Below are 21,457 nucleotides of genomic sequence, written 5' to 3'. Positions count from 1 at the left end.
AGGAATCAGATCCCATTATAGGTGGTTGTGAGCCACCTTGCTGGGAATTGAACTCAGGACCTCTGGGAAAGCAGTCAAGTGCTCTTAACCACTGAGCCATGTCTCCAGCCCCCTTCTGTTTTTTTTCTTATTTTTATACTTTTATACTGTGTCACAGAAGCAGATTCCAGTCTACTAACTTTTGTAACTTTTTTGTTTGCTTTACTTTTGCTTTTTGAGACAGGGTTCTCTGAGGCTGACCTTGAACTCTGAGATCTGCCTGCTTCTGCCTCTTAAGTGCTGGGACTAAAATCTTGCACCACCACTGCCCGGCTTTATTTTGTAACTTTTAATATTCATTATTAAACAGGGTTGTTGTGAGCTGTATGCAGGCAGATTAGGAATTCAAAGCCAGCCTGAGCTATGTATGTTGTCGTCTGAAAACAAAACAAAGTTTTACTTAGTTGGGCACTATGGCATGAGTCAGTAATTCAGACTCAGGCTGGAGGAGTATTGTGAGTTTGAGGCCAGCTGTATAGTTAGTGAATATCACTTTGGACAGCACTGATTTACCATGTAACTGGTAATCTAGAAAATAAGTATGTAATATCTGCTTTTTAGCAAAAACTCATATTAAATACAATATTGTAAAACAAATGAGGTTGGCATTTGATCCAGGTTAAAGTCCTAGGAATCCAGCAAGTCTTTAGGCTATGGTCTTTTTTTCTGAAAAAAATTTTTTAGCATATGCTTAGCATCATTTTTCTTTTGTCATTTGAGATTCAACTCTGTATACATATATGTATACATACACAAAATATATACGTAATTATACATGTAATAAATATGCAATATATGCACACACACACACACACATATATATATATATTATTTATTTCATTTTATTTTACTTGCATTGCTAGGCAGGGTCTAACTCAGGGCTTTAGCCCAAGCATTCTACTACTGAATTTATACTCTCGATTCTTTAGCTCAAATATTTACTGTGTTGTTGGTGGAGTTTTCCTGTCTGCAGCTGCTTTCAGATAAACACACTGAGGTTTATATTAATTATAAATGTCCAGCAACAGCTCAGGCTTATTACTAATTAGCTCTTACATTTTAAGCTAACCCATATTTCTTATTTATGCTCTATCATGTAGCGTTACCTTTGTTAGCATGTCATCTCCTGCTCCCTCTGCATCTGCTGACAGCTCCTGACTCCCCCCTTTCTCATCCCATTCATTCTGTTTGGCTTTCCTGCCTAACTGTATCCTGTTCAACTATTGGACAGTCAGCTTGTTCATTAAACCAATCTTAGCAAATTATATTCATGCAGCATAAAGGAATAAATATTCCACAGCACTCTGTCTCTTCTGTTTGTGTACTTGTCCTAAGAGTCCAGAGGAAGAGTATTATGTTTACAAAGTGAGTTTGGAACTGAATAAATGGCTGTCATCTATGTAACGGTATGATTGTCACCCGAGTTCTGACATAGTGATAGAAGTATGGGATTGTTAGCGGGGAGCAGGGCTGGTGACAATAAACAAATAAAGGTATAATTTAGAGAGGTTCTCAAAATGCATTAAAATAAGAGTTTGACACCTCAAGAAATAGGCTGAAAATTATTTTTTCTTATGGTGTGTGTGTGTGTGAGTGAGTGTGTAACACCTCAAAGTCAGGAAACTTTCAGGAGCTGATTCTTTCCTTTTAGCATCATTTGGGTCCTGGGGTTGAACTCTGGTCCTCAGGCAGGCAGGCACTTCACTTGTCTTCTGTCTCACTGACCAAAAGAATTTTTACTTGATAGGTGCATCAACCAGTTTAACTTCAGAACAGCCTTTAGTTGTGTGTGTTAAATGTTAAATGTAAATCAATGTTAGCTAACATTTATTCATGAAGAATAAACATTGCAAGCCTAATTTTCCTTCCCTCCCTCACTCCCTCCCTCCCTCCTTCCTTCCCTCCCTCCCTGTCTCCCTCCCTCCCTTCCTTTGTTGGAGACAGTCTCTTTGTATTCATGGCCACCCTAGAGCTTTCACTTTAATCTCAGTGCTCAGGAGGCAGAGGCAGGTGGCAGGTCTTTGAGTTTAAGGCCCATAGCAAGTTCCAGGGATACACAGTGAAACCCTGTCTAAATAAGTAAATTATTTATATGACAGTGTTAATGTCTTAAGTTTTCCTGACCCTCATCCCTTCATTTTATCTATGCTGCTTCTCTCGTGGTTTTGATATCTCGAATGTCTTAGGGTTTGTAACCAGCAGCTTCTTTGTTCTTGGAACTTTATCTGTTAGAACTGCTGAAGGCCTTGAATGATTCTGTGACCTTCCAGGGAGGAATTGTACTTATGTGTTGGCAGTCTAGGGACACAGCTTGAGTTTGCCTTCAAATAAGCACACTTTAAGGTTTTTGAGATAACAAAAGTTTAGGTTGCAAAATCACTGAAATGTTGCAAGTTTTCAGGGAGTCCGTCCTGTCTTTGAAGAAGAGACAGACACATTTCCTTTTTGCTCCTTTCTGTTTCTGTCCGGGACCCTGAGGATGTGGCCAAATGGGTTCTTAGCTGTAACAGGCCCTAGGTTTCACCATTGTGTAAGGCGACCAGACCCTGGGTGCTGTTTTGTGAAAGGACCACATACTGTGTGGCAGCCAGTGTGCGACAGTTTTCTAGCATTTGACAAGAATCCGTGTGCCTGTCACATATTCCTTAGGGTTCCAGCTTCATTTTGTTTGTTCCTGTAGATTTGGGTCAGTGTTGCAATGCGTCTTCTTAAGCGTTTTTAAAAATATTTATTTATTTGTATACAGTGTTCTATCTGTGGGATATTGTGGGAGTGTTCTATTGTGGGAGTGAGTACCAGATCTCTTTATAGAAATTGTGAGTCACCATGTGGTTGCTGGGAATTGAACTCAGGACCTCTTGAAGAACAGCCAGTGCTCTTAACCTTTGAGCCGTCTCTCCAGCCCTTAAGATTTTTTTGTTAAAGTTTATTGTATTTATGTGTGAATATGTATGAACATGAGAGCAGGTACCCTGAGATGTGAAAAGAAGGTGTCGGATGCACTTTGCGAGAGCAGCGAGCACTCTTAACCACAGAGCCTTAAACCCTCCAGCCCCAGCAACAAGCTTTAAAAGCAAGTTTTTTCATTCCTAATATTTTGCTCAGTATCTTTATAGTCTCAATGATGATCTGTTCTGGGACCTAATTTCTCACATTGCCAGAAGTGGACCCATAACCGTATTTGTAAGTGGTTTAGATTGCTTGTGCTTCTTTCTAAACGGACTGTGGTGTTGTGTGTACTGGAGTATACGCATTCATCTTTATATCTGTTTGCTTTAGACTTCATGGTTTATTGCCGCTTGAGAGTTGACTTAAAGCTCTGTTTTAAACATTTGGTTATTTTTATTTCCCTTAGGTCGCATTACCATGAAACAGTTGATAGCCAAGAAGAGGCAGCTGGCTGCAGAGGCGGAGGTAGGTATCTTTTATTTCAGAAGCAGAAAAATGGGGCCTTAGGTAAAGTAACAGTTTAAATATTCATTTATTTAGTTAGGGTCTATTTTATTTTACTTTTAGATAGTTTCTCATGTACCCCAGGGTCCTGATCCTCACACTCTGCTCTTTATTTTAGTTTGTTACTGTTACTTTGTGTATGCTGGTGCATAGATGGAGGTCAGACAGCAACTTGCCAGAGTCAGTAGTTATCTCCGTTTCCATGTGAGTTCCATTGACTCGGGTCATCAGGCTTAGCAGCAAGCACCTTTACCCGCTGAGCCATCTCTCTGGCCCAGCCCCATTTTTGTTTTATTTATTTTTAATTTTTTGAGACTCCCTGTCTAATCCAGGGTGGGACTGTCACTCCTCCTACCTCTTGTCTCCCTCGTGCTGGGATTACAAGTGTGTGTGCCACCTCGTCCCGTTTGTTAGAGAATTATAAGTTGACATCTTGCTATGGGACAGGAAATAAGATCTGTAACTTTGTCATCTCACATAAGAATGCATGTTGCCCTTCTCTCTGGCTCCATCCATCAATGCAACGGTGAACTCTTGTGAAAAGCTGACATAGATGTGTGTGAGTGGTTTGTGAAAATGCCTGCCATCTTACTACATCTGCTCCCACTAAATGCTCTGAATCCAGAAGCAAATTACCTGTCAGGGAAGTAGAAATAATTTTAAAAACTAGTGTGGAGTCATTATGACCACATAGGCTAGGCAGTGCCTTTAATTTTCTAAAATTAATTTTCTAAAAATATGTTATTTTAATTTGACTGTGTTAAATTTTCCCCTCTCCCAGTGAGATCACTGTCAAAGTTTAATGGCAAAATTGAAGATATACTCAGTATCCATGACCCGTTTTAGTTTTTTAGTTCCTTTAAAGGCCAAGGGGGTGTTTCCCTTTCCTGTCATTTGTTTGAAACACAGCACCTTTTTGAGCCTAGGATGGATGGTGCTGTCACTGGAAATATTAGCATAAGAACTTGTTTGTTTAACACTGGCAGATTATTCTCCACACATCATATTTCCAACATTCGGGAGGCAGAGGCAGGTGGATCTCAGTGAGTTTGAGGCCAGCCTGGTCTACAGTGTGAGTTCGAGGCTAGCCAGGACTATTACACATCGAAACCCTGTCTCAAAAAACAAACAAACAAACAAAAGAAAACAAAACAGCTGGAGGGATGATTCAGTGCTTAAAGTGCTTGTTCTGGCAGAGGATCCAAGTTTGGTTCCCAGTATGTACATCAGGCAGCCTATAATGGTCACTAACCTCTCCATCTCTAGAGGATCTGACTCCCTCTTCTGGTCTCTAAGGGCACTGGCACACATTTGATGCACATGTGTATGTCTGTATACACATATGCTTAAGAAATAAAAATAAGTGTTTAGAAAAGATGGCCAGGTGCTGTATTTCAACTGAGTAGACTTAAGAATGAGGTTGGGGCTGGAGTGATGGCTCAGGGGGTAAGAGCACTGGCTGCTCCTCCAGAGGACTCAGGGTCTGCACCTCTACAGCAGCTCACAACCTCTGTAACTGCAGTCCCGGGGGGTCCAGAGGCCTTGTCTGGCCTCGGATAGCACTGTATCCATGTGGTGCACAGAAATGCACGCAGGCAAAACATCCATCCTCACAAACTAATGAATAAAAGAAGTGTGAAGTTGGCTTCATTGCTAATTGGCCCCAACACAAGTTAGTGCCATAGGCTGGACCATAGTGAATACCGGGCAAGCCTGTTTTCCATATTACAAAAGACTGATAAAAGATTCTGTAAGAGAGAAGAAAAGGCTGAAGTGGTAGGAAGTGGTAGGTTCATAAGTGCCCAGGAGACGACGTGGCGGGGAAAGTTAGGTGAGGAGAGGGCAGGAAGAGCACAGAACCAGGGAAAGTGTCACAGATCCAACTTAACTTTTTGGGCTTGGTTTTGTTATTTTGGGGACAACTCTTGCTATGTTGCCCAGGATAGGCTTGAACTCAAAGCAATCCCCCTGCCTCAGCTTCATTGCTCATTTGAGCTCCCATGCCTGGCTTATAGTTTTAAAAAGGACTACTTCATTTGTGAGTGAATAAAATCACTAACTTCTAGGACCTGTGGGATCCTTTAATGAATAAAGAAAGGCTTTTGCCATCTCACGTGACAACCTGAATTCAGTCCTGGAAACTACATGGTGGAAGGCAGGAATCGACTCTCTAAAGTCTCCCTCCCCACACACACATTTGTGCTGTGGCACTTATGTGTCTGTATACTCAGTATTAATAAATAAGTAAATATAAAAAACTCCCTGGTCTGGTCATTTGAAATCAGGAGAAAGTAATGAATAAAGTAAAGAAAAAGTAGCTTAGGGGAAGGTGGGCATTAACTTAGCCCATCCCACAATATTAATTATGTGTATGGACAAGGCTTCAGGGTTGTTATGAGATATTTCCTGCTGTTAGGGACAGGCACCAGTCTGAACAGTGGTTTGGAGGTAGAGAGCTTACATTGTCTCAGGTCTTTGCTGGGGGGTGGGGAGCAATGGAAGGGAGCATGTAGTTGGAAAGTTGGGCTAACACTGTATTCTTTAACACTGTATTCTTTCCTGTTTTCTGCCCTTGTGTGCTTTACCTTTACACATTTGCCAATCAAAATAATGCACCATAGTCCTCAAATTGTAGCTCATTCTGCTAGCCACAGTTTCCCCACCATCCTTGCTTTGCATATGTCCTCCCCATTTTGTACTGCTGAGATTTTAGTCTATGATTTGGTTGATTGAGGTAGTGGGGAGAAAACCTAGGGCCTCACACATGCTAGGCAGGCTCTCTCCTATAATACTGAGCATCATCCCTAGGCCCACTTATTTGTGTAGAGACCTTGAACTCAACTCCGTAGCCCAGGCAGTCCTCAGCTGTCAGCCTTCTGCCTCCTGTTTAGTTGAAATTACAGACCCCACAGCAGTGGTTTCCCTGCATTTAGTATGTAGTGCTTTGTTCTAAATGAATCACTGTACTTCATATGATAAACTTGTGACTTGATTTAAGTGCCTTTGAATTGGCAGTTGTGGACTGGGCTATAGTAGCTTGCTTGGTAGAGTGCCTTCCTAACCCACACGAAGCTCTGGGGTTGATCCCCAGCACCTCTGCCAAAACTGTCTGCTTTTCTTTCTTTGTTCTTCTGGGCTCCCAGTCTATTTGACAGTGCAGGTCTGGGCTATATTCTTTGGAATTCCCTTTCTCATTTTACTTAAATGCATAGACACATGCCTACCTTGGAGACTTTGGGGAAAGTTGGGTTTGACAAAACTAGAAAGCTCCTGCCCTTGGAAATGTTCAGCCTTTCAGATAAAGATGAAAGAGTTGTCCACGTGGACCAAAGTGGAATATGTGTTGGTTTTGGTGTGGACTAACAGGATTTGGCTGCTTTGCCTGCTTGTGCCACTCTGTCCTCGAGCTGGCTTCATGCACTGTATATAGGTGGGTGACAGAAAGGCTCAGTTAGATAAATCATTAGGCAGTGTCCATGGTAAGGACTTGCCCAATAAAATTAGAGGTCTTGAAGACCTCGGCGAGGTGCTCTATTTATCTTATTATTGTTATTGTGTGGGGGTTGGGTTTTTTGTTTGTTTGTTTTGAGACAGGATCTTATCTTGTTGCCCAGACTGGCTTTAAACTTGACAGTCTTCCTGCCTCAGCCTTCCAAGTGCTGGGCTGTAGGCACGAACCACCTAATCTCACCTCTTGTGTCAGTCTAGGATAATGACTGGCATGACACTGATTGAGGAACAATGTTCCTAAGTCCTACTAAATCTCTGCAATTGGAATACATATGCTGGGCTACATGTACAATTCAAACACACACACACACACACACACACACACACACACACACACACACACCCCTTCTCCCTTCCTGTCACTCCCCCTCATCCTTCCACCTCTGGAAACAGGGTCTCATGTAACCTTGGCTGGACTCAAACTCACTATGAGGTAGAGGATTGTGTTGGACTCTTGATCTTTGTATCGCCACCTCTCAGGCGCTGTATTCATGGTATGTGCCAAGTCTGGAGGGTGAAACGTTTTAATCTTAGTACCACACAAAAATCAGCTTCATCTAGATTAGATGATTAAAATACTTTAAAAAATGAGAAGAGGTCTGGGCATGGTGACATACACTCGGTCACTTAACCACAGCTCTTGTGAAGCAGAGGGAGGAGGGTGAGGTATAAAGTTTGAGGCCTGAGCATCTAAGAACATGTCTCAAAACAGTGCAAACAACATAACAACTACAATGAGAGAAGATACTCTGATTTCTCTTCTGGTTATATAACTTACTTTTACTAAGAAAAAAATTGTTCTGTTGCCACAGCAATTGGCTTTATGAGCAGGAGGAATATATTTTCTTACACACTTTCCTCTCATTGTAGATATGGTATAGGCTCATTGCAGAAAGCTCCTAAGAGAAACATCATAAAAAAGTAATAGCTACCAACTGAATAAGAAATAACATTTGGCTTATTTCCTTCCTGACAATTTGTTCTCATTTTTCTGTCATGCACAGTTCCATGTAGATTATTGTATAAATCTTGCATCTATCTATATAGGGAGGATATGCATATGTATATTTATATACATATATGTATATATGTGTGTGTATGTATATATATGTGCACATTGCTGTGTTTGTGTTTAGTTTGCATATTATTCTTAACATTTTGTGCTTGTACATGTTTTAATGTGATCTTAAAGTGTTTTCATTATAGTTCTTTGTGTGGATGTCTCATTTGTTAAACTGTGAGGAATATATTTTTACTACTTTTCTGGTCTCCTAGGACTTTCACAAAGACTAGTGAAGAAATGAAAGAGGTAAATGAAGAGAATGGGGATGTAAATTATACCCTTTGGTAACTGAGTGTGGTAGCACACACCAATCCCAACACTTGCTAGGCTGAAGCATTTCAAGTTCAAGGATAGCCTGGGCTACTATCTTAGGGTTTCTGCTGCTGTGAAGAGACACCATGACCACGGCAACTGATAAAGGAAAACATTTAACTGGGGCTGGCTTACAGTTCTGAGGTTCATTGATGGGAAGCATGGTGGCGTGCAGATAACCATGGTGCTGGAGAAGGAGCCAAGAGTTCTACATCTGGATCAGTAGGCACCAGGAAGAGAAAATGGCACTGGGCCTGACTTGAGCTTCTGAAATCTCAAAGCTCACCCCCAGTGACACACTTCCTCCAACAAGGCCACACCTGCTAATAGTGCCATTCCCTATGGGTCTAGTCTATGGGGCCATTTTTATTCAAATCACCACAGCTACATAGTAAAACTCTCTCTAATAATGCTAAACAAACTAACAAAACATTTGGAAGATAAAGATGAATGGACTATTTAAGTGGAAGATTAAAGTGGATAAATATGTTTCTGCTTAGTGTGGACTTATTAAAATGAGACTTATCAAGAACATTGTAGACTAAACTGGGTGATAGCCCAGTTTGAGTTTTGATACAGGGTCTCTATCTCAGGTATGCCTTCAACTCACTTTGTAGCCAAGGATGACCTTGAACTTCTGATCCTATTGCCTTGCCTCCACCTTGCCTGTCCTGGAAAGTCAGGCTTACAAAATCACGTCTGATTTATGTTGGCTGAGATCAAATCCCAGACCTCCTGAATGTTAGGTTAGCTTTCTACCAACTGATCTGTATCCACAGCTGTTCTCTGTCCCCTCTTGCTTTTTGAGACATAAGCTCAAAGTGTTAGCCTAGGATTACTGTCCTGTACCACCATGTCCAGCTTGCAATACCTTGTTTAGGTTTTTGCTTTCAAACAAAATGCTTGTGATTCACTTAGCCTGAATAAAGCCTTCCTTATTAATAGGTTACCCACCATTTTCAGGCTACATGCATACACTAACATTTTGGTTTTTAGGTTTTTTTTTTTTTTTTTTTTTTTTTGTTTTGTTTTTTGTTTTTTTGAGATAGGGTTTCTCTGAGGCTTTGGAGGCTGTCCTGGAACTAGCTCTTGTAGACCAGGCTGGCCTTGAACTCACAGAGATCTGCCTGCCTCTGACTCCCAAGTGCTGGGACTAAAGGCAAGCACCACCACCACTCAGCAGCAGAGTCACTTTTATGAGTGATGGATGCATAATATTTGGCAAGACATGGTAGTCCGTGTGTGTTAAGTGCACGGACTCACTCTGGAGGCTGAGGCAGGAGGATCACCTTCAGTTTGAGGTCAGTAGAGTCTCTTGTTTCAAAAGACTGAAAAAACCAATTGAACAACCAAGATACTGAAAGTCAGCTGGGAAGACAAACAGGAAAAAGAGGTAAGAGCCTTTGAAAAGGAGTTATGTACAGTGAAGGAAACGAAGGTGTGTCCTTCCAGTCAGCGGAGCATTCCAGCCGGAACCCTGCCCTCCCTGTTCCTTGCATTGCTTGTTTTGTCTAGAAGGGTTTCTGTTCTGAGCCACAACTTTCTGTGAGGTTGAAAGGTTCTCTGTCCTGAGCCAGGCACTGAGTCAGAGAAACCAAACATTTCCCAGACTACTAAGGGCCTTGCAGAGTCAGCACAATCTTCCTCAAAGCCATCTTTGAAGAAACTGTGAATAAGTCATGTGAATTTTTGAGATGCTAAAAAGCTGTGTCCTGATTGGTTTGCTCTGTGCTGCTTCTCCCAGCCTACTTGGACGTATTTCAGCCTTTGAAAGAAGTATTTGACTCACCCAGAAATGACTCTGCTCTTTTCTCATTTCAGAACTCAGTCCAGTGTAGCTTCCGCCTAGAAGGCCTTTCTGGGAAAGCTGCTTTCTGAGTTGTGGATCTTGGACGTGTTTGTAAATCTGTGCCTAAAATGTCTGTTCATCCCTACCCGAGTGTCTGTCTCATGCCTCCCTGAGCATGTGTGCTTTTATTATGTAGGCTCCTAACCACAGGATCTTTGTTCCCTATTCTTTTGGAATCCTTTGGGTGATCTGATTCAGCAGCTTGTTAAAAACAGAAGGTTCATGTGATCCCTAAAACACAGTGCATTTGTTTGCTGGATTTCTGTTTGGCTGCTTTTTTGTTATTTTCAAACAGGGTCTTATTCTGTAGCTCTTGGTGGCCTGGATACATACTAAATGGTCAGCAATCCTTCTGCTTCAGCCTCCCAAGTACTGGGGTGATTACTAGATTATCTAAACACCTTCCTTTTCTAGTCATCTTTCTCCTCCGTCTACATCCGACCATCCCTCAAGGTCCATTGTCTGAGTGAAGTTAATACACAGATACAAGTTTGAGAGATCGAGTCATCTGGAAAGCTCCAGCTAATGCCATGCCACTTCAGGTTACTCACACTCTTTTTTTTTTTTTTTTTTTTACCAACTGCTCATATTTTGAATTCTACATAATAGCAGTTTCCTGTGCTAGGAGAACTTGGAAGGCCGCGAGAAGACCCCTCCATTAGCTGTCTCTCTCTGTCCCCTCTCACAGAGTGACAGTAGAAGTCACTAGTGCTGTCTCTGAGAATTTTAAAAAGGAGTTTAAAGAAACTTCATGGTCTCCACAAGGTCAGTTTTCTTGAGTGCCACTGACAGCAGCTTCTGTTGACTTTTAGTTCCTCAAAGAAAGAAAGACATCAAGACACAAGCATTAGGCAGCTAATTATAAGGCTGTATATAAGGTGCTACATTTAAACGATTGTCTTGGATTCCTGAAGTACCCATATATTAATCTGAATTCAGGGGAAATAAAAGGCAGGACTTAATCCTGTTGAAATGCTTTGTGCCCCTTTTGGGGTCTCAAAACCTGATGCCTGTGTCTGTCATCTCATAATGCCTCTGTTGTGTCATTACTTGGCCTTGTCCTTCCTATGTGACACTGTTTTTCCTCATTGCTAAATAAAAGTGGATAAGGAATAACTGCTGTGTCATAGCTAGATGTGGTGGCACATGGCTGGAATCTGTATTCAGCAGGCTAGGGCAGGAGGATTGCCTTGAATTTGGAGCTGTCCTGGGCTTACATAATTCTATCTTAAAGAAAAAAGAAAGTATCATTAATTGTGTGTGTGTGTGTGTGTGTTTGTGTGTTATGTGTGTATAACACTTGTGTGCCATGGTGTGTATCTGAAGGTCAGGGGAGTTGGTACTCTTTTTTTCTACTCAGGGTTCCAGGGAATCGAACTTGGGTTGTCAGGTTTATACCCAAGTGGTTTTACTGGCTGAACCATCTTGGTGACTGCTTCTGCACTAGCTTGTTTAGTTGGAGCTGAATGAGTGAAGACCTGACTTTAGCAGTTTTTACTGACATTTGTATAATATTCTTTAACAACCTCTCCCCCATGCTTCTATTGTCTTTAATGTGATACCCGGTGTGTCACACTGATGTCAGCCTGTGAGGCGTGCTGGAAGAGGTAGCTTGGAAGTCTTTACCATGCCTCAAGAGCCCAGGCTTCTTTCTTAATGCTGAATGAAAGACCAGGGTTCACCTCCAAGCATAGGGAGGCCGAAGCTTTCCATGCACAGCTTGTCCCCTGCGCCCTTCTCCCCGTTCCTGACAGTTCTTATCACTTTCCTGGTCAACAATGAAAAACTCCATTCCTGTTATTTCTAGCTCTGGCTGTCCTGGAACTAGTTCTGTGGACCAGGCTGACCTCAAACTCACAGAAATCTACCTGCCTCTGCCTCCTGAGTACTGGAATGTAAGTCATGCACCACCACCACTTTTATTCATATTTTTATGGTTAGCTAAATACAGTTATATAGATAGGAATAAATATAATATAAACGTAGCTATGATGTAGAATATGTTTTAAGGTGTAAATTGTGGGGGCTGGAGAGATGGCTCGGTGGTAAGAGCACTGGCTGCTCTTGCAGAGGACTGGGATTTGGTTCCCAGCACCCACATGGTAGTTCACAACCATCTATAACACCAGTTCCAGGGGATCTGATGCCCTCTTCTGACCTCCAGAGACACTAGGCATGTTTACAGTACATAAATACACATGCAGGCAAAACACATACAATGAGATAAATCTTTAAAAAGCTATTTAGAATGTAAGTTGTTGGAACTTGGGCAAAGAAATTTCTTTAGAAAAAAAAAAGAGTGATAATTACATAACATAGATATAATGTATTGGTTTTTGTTTTCTAAATAAAAATATTAGAACATTGGTCTCATTTTTATGTGCTGTGGTGTGTGTGTATGTGTGCGTGTGTGTGTGTGTGTGTGTGTGTGTGTGTGTTTTGGGGCAGGGTCTTAGTGCAGGTGGCCTTGAACTTCTCTGCCTCCCATTTCTACCATTGTGTACCTTTGTTGCCAGTGTACTTTGTAGATGCTCATTGACCAGGTGGTTTCCTTCAGTATCCTTGGGGACTTAGAGAAGGCATATCACCAGGCATGGTGGCATGTGACTGGTCCCAGCACTTTGGAGGTGGAGGCTGGAAGATCAAAGTTACTTTCTACATAGCAGCTTTGGGGGGAGGTGGAAGGGGGAGAAAGATGGAGGGTGTGCATTTTTAATGCGGTGTATGTTAGTCCTGTGTTTTTGGTAGCTGTGCCTGAAATACAAGTCAGCTATAGAAATTATTCCTTCTGCTTTTTCTCCTGGGAACTCACTTGTTCTGCGTGGCTTTCTGTCAGCCAGCTCTGTTTAAGGAATCTCCTTAGAGGAATGTCTGTGACCACAAGCGTGTTCTGACATTTTCCTTTGTTTTTTTAAAACTTCAGGAACTGAAGCCACTGTTTCTGAAGGAAGTTGGTTGTCACTTTGATGACTTTGTGACCAATCTCATTGAAAAGTCTGCATCTCTGGACAATGGTGGGTGTGCTCTCACAACCTTCTCCATTCTTGAAGAAATGAAAAGCAACCACAGAGCCAAGTGAGTATGTGCGCTGTTGTGTCTCAGCATAGACATCTCCTCCAGCACAGCTCCGGGTCAGAGTGTGGCGTGCAGTGAAAATGCCCCGGCTCACGCCGTGTCACCACTTTCACTGTGCTCTATTTTATTTTGAGTCATTCTCACTGTGTTGCCTTGGCTAGCCTGGATCCCGATGTGGATCAGGCTGGCCTCAGAATCACAGAGATCTTCCTCCTGAGTGCTGGGGTTAAAGATTTTTTTTTTTCCTTCTTCATATAGGCTTCTGTTCATTTTATTTATTATCACATTTATTTATTATTAATTATTACTCATTTTTGTTTATTTATTTTGGTTTTTCTGAATAGGGTTTCTCTATATTAACAGCCCTGGCTATCCTGGAACTTGCTTTGTAGACTAGGCTGGCCTTGAACTCACAGAGATCCATTTGCTTTTGCCTCCCGAGTGCTGGGACTAAAGGTGTACACCACCACTGCCCAACTAGCTAATTTTTTTTTGCATACATTTATTTTATTTGTATGTATGTATGTATGTATGTATGTATGTATGTATGTATGTATGTGTGGGGGAATGCAGTCCATAGTGTACATGTTGCAGTCAGAGGACAGTTTTGATTGTTACTTCTCTCCTCCCGCCATGTGTATCCACCATGTGATCAGGTTTGTTGATGAGTTCCTTCACCTGCTGAGCCATCACACTGGCCCATTATATAGGTTTAATAATGTGTGTACATAACCTTAAACCAAGCCCCTCATTGTGAGGTAGATGCTACAGCTATCTGTAGTTTTCTAGGATCCCACCCACATCGGGGATTTAACCCAGAGTCTGGCTCCAGAGTCCTTGCTTTTAACTGCATCATTCCATGCCTGTTGTATTCTCTTCGCTGTATACTCGTAATAAAGTACCCTCCAGTTAGTATGTGTTTAAAGGGGAACACGTCAATGGCTAATATGAGCTAATTTGCCATTCCAGACTCTCTGCCAGTCTCTCCTAAAGAGCAGTTTTGAGAATCAATAGCCAATAGCAGTGTGCTAAGTAAGATGATATATGGAGCACTAAAATGTGAGATTTTATTACTCCAAAAGCAGATGACATGATCATGGGGCTGTTGGGAGTTGCAAGTTCTTTGACACTTGGAAGAGTTCTGTAAACAGGACAAAAGAGGCTGCCAAGCCTGAGTTCAGTCCTCGGTTTAACCAGGCAGAAGGAGAGAACTGACTCCTGCAAGTTGTCCTCTGATCTCTGTGCACATGTGTGTGCCACCGTCCCTCAAATAAGTAATTAAATAAAATGTCAAAAATAAACAATCATCAGGCAGTGTGGAGGACTCATCAGTAGCAGTATGGACTATAGAGGATACATCAGTAGCAGTATAGAGTGTGGTGGAGGATCGTGCATCACCTCAGGGTCTCTCAGGGTGGGTGGTACAGGGACTACCTTTCCGTGGGGCTAGAAATTGGTGCTTCAATTGGATATTTGACCTAGCTCCTACCTAAATAGGTATACATGCACCCACTTCATAGCACTGTCAGGAATGATAGCATGCATGAAACCCTCAGCATAGTACTGGATTTAAAGGGAAAAGGAAGTCAAGGAATGTTAGCCAGTACACTTGCTGGTAAGCATTTTCTTGCTTGGGATTAAATTTATCAAACTTCTACTACCTGTGTTTTGTCTTAATTTTTTTTTTTCTTTTCTAGAGATCTGAGAGCACCTCCAGAACAAGGGAAGATTTTTATTGCAAGGCGGTCTCTGTTAGAGTGAGTGATTTTTGCTTTTGTTAATTATCCGTTTAATTTAGGAAGGAAAAAACCCATCGTGATTTATAGAATCTCTGTCTAGTTTGTTCCAAGTTCATATAAATCATGAACATTTGTGATGCTTTTGTATTCCTTCTCTATCTGGCTTCTTTGGAAAAGTTAGACTTAAATCAGGTATCTATCTTTTGACAAATTCTTTGAAGTTGTGCTATCCAGAGAATTAGATAGAGCAGAATTAAGTATACTTGGTGAGAATTTTGGAATTGCTGCTGTCTTATGGTCTGTGTTGCTGTGAAGAGACACCTGGCCTCTGGCAACTCCTATATAGAAAAACATCTAACTGGGGTGGCTTACAGTTCAGAGGCTTAATCTGTTAACATCATCCTGAAACATGGTGGCATGCAGGCAGACATGGTACTGGAGAAGTAGCTAAGTGTCCTACATCTTGATTTGCAGACAACAGGAAGTGAACTGAGACACTGGATGTGGCTTGAGCATCTATGAGACCTTAAAGCCCACCTCCACAGAAGCACACTTCCTCCAACAAGGCCATACCCACTCCAACAAAGCCACACCTCCTAATAGTGCCACTCCTTTTGGAGGCCATTTTCTTTCAAATCACCATAGCTACCTTCTTAATATGTGTATATTTTCACCTCATTTGCTTGAGTGAGATTCTTGATAGTTTTCCCAAAGTTACTTTTTAAAAAATTGGTGGTCATCTAATCTCTTTAAAATTGCATGTTATGAATGCATTGTACTGATTTAATTTATGAAGCAAAAACAAAAGGTGTATTTTGGATAGGAGATGGCTGTTTCTTCTTTTCTGTTAGTCACTTATAAGTCACCTACTTATTCAGGTATTCGTTGGAATATTGATGACATTTACCTGCATTAGGATAGGGCATTGGGTTGCTGTAATGTGCCTTTCTTTAAAAATCAATCTTGTATATCAAAACTTAATTATAAGCCAAATTGGTGTATAGTTTCCAACTTCATGAGAAGGGCAGAGTTTTCTATATTCTGTTCATGTTTTATTTTAAAGCAATTGGGCTGTGTTCTAGTTTCAAGAGAGTGATCTTTCAAAATTTATAATCTGGAGTAAAAATGTAGGAATAATTTAAACATTCTGACATAAGAGTTGCATTGTTGAAAATTTAATGAAATGAAGGGGCTTATAGCTCAGTGGTAGAGTGCTTACATAGGCTTGCATGAAACCTAGAGTAGAGTCCTCCTTAATGAGAAGGGAGGGAGGGAGAAGAAAAAAGTATCAATTAAAATATACTCTAACTTAAAAAAGGAAATGGCTTAGCTAGGTTGTTCTTAGATTTTGAAGATCATTTATATAGAGGCTTAAGAATATTTTAGCCCCTCCAGAGTCATGTAGAGGGCTCTACACATGTTCCAAAGTCAAGGCTGGAACACTTATCTCAGTTGGATGCTTACTGAGGAAGAGTCACCCAGAAGGCCATTCTGTTAAAAGCTAGTCTGAAGGACTGTAAGCCAGCAGAAAGTAGAAGGCGCTGGGAATGGTTAAGGTTTAGGTTGGTGGGCAGTAGCTGGCTACCATCATCAACAAAGGAACGCAGATTTAAGTGAGTTCATACCTTTCTGGAAGGTTTGGAATTGAGCTGGTCTTCCTTCTCTCTCGAGATTCACCTTTGCTCGCACAGCCAACAGCTGTCAGTGGGGTTTCCAGATGCAGGCTGTTTCTCTGAGGTAGCTGTATTGTTTTCTGTAAGTCAGTGACCCTGTTTTCTAAAGAAAGTTTAAGAATCCACTATATCATTTAATTTCTGTATACTTTTGGTTTAATATTGTGCTTTTTTTGATTTTTTTAAAAAAGAGATTTCTCAAAGAGTAGATTGAGCATCTTGTAAGTTGCTTTAAAAAGAGTCTTTGTTATATGGTACTTTAAAATTAAATCAATTAACTTACAATGCTTGACTTGCATTTCCAGTGAGCTGTTTGAAGTGGACCACATCAGAACAATTTACCACATGTTCATCGCACTCCTCATTCTCTTTATCCTCAGCACACTTGTGGTAGACTACATTGATGAAGGAAGGTAAGACAGGCAGGTGTCTGGCTAGGTGATGTGTGAAAAGTTGGCTATTCTCATTTGCTTAAAAAAATTCCAAGGCAAGCCAGGCATTGGTGCCACACACCTTTAATCCTAGCACTCGGGAGGCAGAGGCAGACAGATAGATCTCTTTGAGTTGGAGCCCAGCCTGGTCTACAGAGTGAGTTCCAGGACAGGCTCCAAAACAATACAGAGAAACCCTGTCCAAAAAAACAAAAACAAACAAACAAAAAATAATTCCAAGGTAGCTGAGTTGATGATGAGTTTCTTCTCTTTTAAAAGTAAGAGAAAAAAGTTTCATTACTCACCATTAATTTTTTTTTTTTTTTTTTTTTTTTTTTTTTTTTTGAGTAAGTAGTTTAGCTAGACTCAGATGTATTTCGTAGCTGAAGGTGTTCTTGAACTCCCAATCCTTGTTTTCCCACCTCCCCCTCCCAAGTGCTGGAATGACAAGTCTGTACCGCCACTCATGGTCAGCAGTGCTGGAGCGCTCAACAGCTGAGCTATGCCCACGGCTCTGTTTTACAGGGTCACATAAGGCCATTTTTGCGAAGTATATAACGTTCATTGAGTTTATTTTCCCCATAAGGCAGCTGCCCTCTTCTCTTTACTCCTCTTAGTCCCCTTAGTTCCCCAGTTTGCTTCTACTTTCATATCATCTGTACATACACGATTTTGTGTATCTATAAAAGTCTAGAACCCATAAGTGATAGAAAACATGTAATATAAATATAAATAAATCTCTGAGGTTGACACAATTCCCTTAATAAGATTATGTCCATTTGTACTCATTTTCTTGTAAATGATACCACTTCATTCTTTAGACTGAAAACAATTCCACTGTGTATATAAATTACATTTTTCTTGCAAGTCCTCCATTGATGACTTGTAATACAACAACTTAGGTTGTTGTGAACAGTACAATAAGAAACACATGTGACATGTTGATACTCATGACCTCGATATGTTATGTTGCAGTATTTCTAAAAGTTGAAAGCAGAGAGAGAGAGAGATTTCTGTAAATTCATTGCATATCAAGTGTTCACTTCCTTTTTCTTTTCTTCCCCACAGGCTGGTACTTGAGTTCAATCTCTTGGCCTATGCTTTTGGCAAACTTCCTACTGTTATTTGGACATGGTGGGCCATGTTCCTGTCTACACTTTCAATTCCCTATTTCCTGTTCCAACGTTGGGCCCATGGCTACAGCAAGACTTCTCATCCACTCATCTATTCCCTTATCCACGGCTTTTTCTTCTTAGTCTTCCAGCTTGGAATTCTAGGTTTTATACCAACATATATTGTGTTAGCATATACACTGCCCCCAGCCTCCAGGTTCATTGTTATACTTGAACAGGTAAGGATTGGAGTGTTACTGGGAATAATGCTGCACCTAGTTAAATATCAGCAATAATGATCTGGTACTGATGCTGTTATCAACTGATGCTAGCGCTGGATATATATGTTCATATGTATCTTCATACCATTATCTGTAGAACTGAAGGGTTTTTGAGTCACTGCCACGCACTCCCAAATCCTGGGGGTTGGAGTTGAAAAAGTCCACTTTTGAAGTGCTGAACTCCCCATGTCATCCTGTAGCTACTCTTGTTGAAATGAAAGATACCTTTTAATTTGTTTGTACTGCACTCTGGGGAGTTTTCTGGCTTGTGTTGACTAATGGAAAGGGCCATGTCCTTTACAGTGCAGAGGGGAGTGGGAGGAGGGTGTTAGGCAGGAGCTCCACCACTGAGCTAAACTCAGATCTTGAACAGATTTCTTTTTTTTTTAAAGATTTATTTATTTGTTGTGTATACAGTATTCTGTCTGCATGTTTGCCTGGAGGCCAGAAAAGGGCACCAGATCTCATTACAGATGGTTGTGAGCCACCATGTGGTTGCTGGGAATTGAACTCAGGACCTCTGGAAGCAGTCAGTCTCTTAACCACTGAGCTATCTCTCCAGCCCCTTGAACAGATTTCTAACTTTTCATTTTTTTTTTTTTAAATACATTTCTATTAGGTACCAAATAATGTAAGTGATTACATGTTCTTTGGAAGTTTTTTCCTCTTTATAAAGGCTAACTTGAGTTAGTATGTGCAAGTTTAAGTTTTGTGTGAATATTACCCAATACAGTTTTGGAGTGACTTATAGGAGACAAGACAGACAGGAAGTTCACTTCCCCTCTCCTTTGGCAGATTCGTATGGTAATGAAGGCTCACTCGTTTGTCAGAGAGAATGTGCCAAGAGTACTAAATGCCACCAAGGAGAAATCAAGTATGTAACTCTGTCCCTGTAAAGGGTTGTTGATGGCATATTTAATCTTTTTGCATGCTGGGATGATGTTGTATTCTGTATTCTTTATTCTAAGTGCACGGGATCCATATTGATTTGGAAGACTCATTATTTCCTGACTATTCTGTTTTGTCCTTTTATCTACAATGCAAAAATTTATCTTAGACTCCTGTAATTTAGCATTCATGGAATGTGCATATCCTCACTCCACCTGTGTCCGCTTACTTGGCAAATTATGACTTCCCACCCTAGAATTTTTATCTTAGTCACAGTAATGGCTTAGAGAGATTGGCAGTACTGGGTTATTGCATGAATAACAAGTCAATTTAGTAGACCCTGAAGAAAAACAGGAGCCAAGAGGTCATGCTGTTCTTCCTGGTTCTTTTTCTTCCTTTTTTTTTTTTTTTTTTCTCTTTCAGAGATAGGGTTTTCTGTGTAGTCCTGGCTGGCCGGCCTTGAACTCACAGACATCCATCTGCCTCTGCCTCCCAAGTGCAAGTGCTGGGATTAAAGGCATGCACCACCAACAGCCAGGCCAGCCCTGTTCTTGTTTCCTTTTTTCAGCTCTTCTAGTTGGCTGGGGGAAGTCATAGATCTTGTAATCTAGTAGTTTTCCTTTTTTAGGCACAGTTCCAGTACCCACAGTCAACCAGTACCTGTACTTCCTGTTTGCTCCTACACTTATTTACCGTGACAGCTATCCGAGGTAACCTTGAAAGGGGGAGGAAAGGGGACAGCTGTGGAGGAGGGCAGTTCATACAGGGCTACAGACAAAACTGGATGGTCATTCTAGCAGGCCAGTTCTAATTAATCATCTTGATAGAATGACATGATTTTGTTATGATTTTGATGTTAAAGTTTTGCAGTGGTGGGGGTTAGAAATCAAATTCAAGGCTTCATGGCACGCTAAACACACAGTCCTGTTAAGCTGTTCCTCTGTTCATAAATGATATTGTGTTTAGAAAAACATTGTTAGGCTATTAACGTTGTAGATAAAAGGACAAAACAGAAATAGTTGATTGCTTATTTAGAGAACCTGTTTTTCCTCTCTTCAGGACTCCTACCGTCAGATGGGGCTATGTTGCTGTGCAGTTTTTACAGGTAACTATTGAAAAACTGCCTAACATGTTAGTGATTGATACATTTCATTTTATTTCTTTTTTCGTTTTTCATTAACAAGGTTTCTCTGTGTAGCTTTGTAGACCAGGCTGGCCTAGAACTCACAGAGATACACCTGCCTCTGCCTCTCTGGGATTAAAGGTGTGTGCCACCACTGGGTTGATACATTTCATTTTATTTTTTAAAGATTCTTATTATTATTCTTAATAATTCTTATTAACAAATAGGCTTCTTTTTTTTCCTTTAATACATAGTTTATTTCTATAAAGTTCATTGGTGTTTTGCCTACATGCGTGTCTGTGTAAAGGTGTCAGAAGCTCTGAAACTGCAGTTAGAGACAGGTGTGAGTTGCCGTGTGGGTGCTGGGGATTGAATTAGAGTCCTCTGGAAGAGCAGCCAGTGCTCTTAACCGCAGAGCTATCTATTCAGCCCCATAACAGGATTTCTCTATTACATAGCTCTGGCTGTCCTGGAACTCATTATAAAGGCCAGGCTGGCCTCCAATTCAGAGATCTACCTGCCTCTGCTTCCCAAGTCCTGGATTAAAGGCATGCACCACTATGGCTGGATTTTTTTAAATCTATTTTAAATGTTGATCCAGGGATGGTGGCTTACGTCTTCGATCTTAGCACTTAGCAGAGGCAGGAGGATCCCTGAATTCCAGTATCAACCAATCAATTATAGTGAGACCCTGTCTCCAAAAATAAGGTTGGTAAACAAGTAAGCTTGTTAAGAATGCTTTCTGTCAAGACTAAATCTTTTAAGCTACTCCAATACAGGCAATGTGTGTGTTTTGTCAGGTCAAAGGTCATTTTCTTCATTAAAGGAGAGTATTTAAATTATAGTCATTCTGTTTGATTGTCTGAGTAAGAACCTGGATAGATTTCCTTCTCCCTTTCTGGGTGGGGC

At 41.0% G+C, this 21,457-nt stretch overlaps 1 protein-coding gene across 1 annotated transcript in view; it reads left to right on the top strand.

The window, feature by feature from the left end:
• The window catches only part of Soat1 (sterol O-acyltransferase 1), a 43,204-nt gene that overhangs the window by 13,126 nt on the left and 8,621 nt on the right, over positions 1 to 21,457 (top strand). Inside the window, exons 3-10 of the mRNA XM_051186029.1 lie at positions 3,395 to 3,453; positions 13,150 to 13,301; positions 14,999 to 15,058; positions 17,019 to 17,126; positions 18,213 to 18,495; positions 19,333 to 19,411; positions 20,054 to 20,135; positions 20,485 to 20,530. Of these exons, the coding sequence (XP_051041986.1) occupies positions 3,395 to 3,453; positions 13,150 to 13,301; positions 14,999 to 15,058; positions 17,019 to 17,126; positions 18,213 to 18,495; positions 19,333 to 19,411; positions 20,054 to 20,135; positions 20,485 to 20,530 (869 nt within the window). The remainder of the gene's footprint in view (positions 1 to 3,394; positions 3,454 to 13,149; positions 13,302 to 14,998; positions 15,059 to 17,018; positions 17,127 to 18,212; positions 18,496 to 19,332; positions 19,412 to 20,053; positions 20,136 to 20,484; positions 20,531 to 21,457) is intronic.

Source organism: Phodopus roborovskii, unplaced genomic scaffold, assembly GCF_943737965.1.
Source record: "Phodopus roborovskii unplaced genomic scaffold, PHOROB, whole genome shotgun sequence".
NCBI lineage: Eukaryota > Metazoa > Chordata > Mammalia > Rodentia > Cricetidae > Phodopus > Phodopus roborovskii.
Note: the sequence above shows the minus strand (reverse complement) of the source record. Positions and strands in the feature narration are given on the sequence as shown.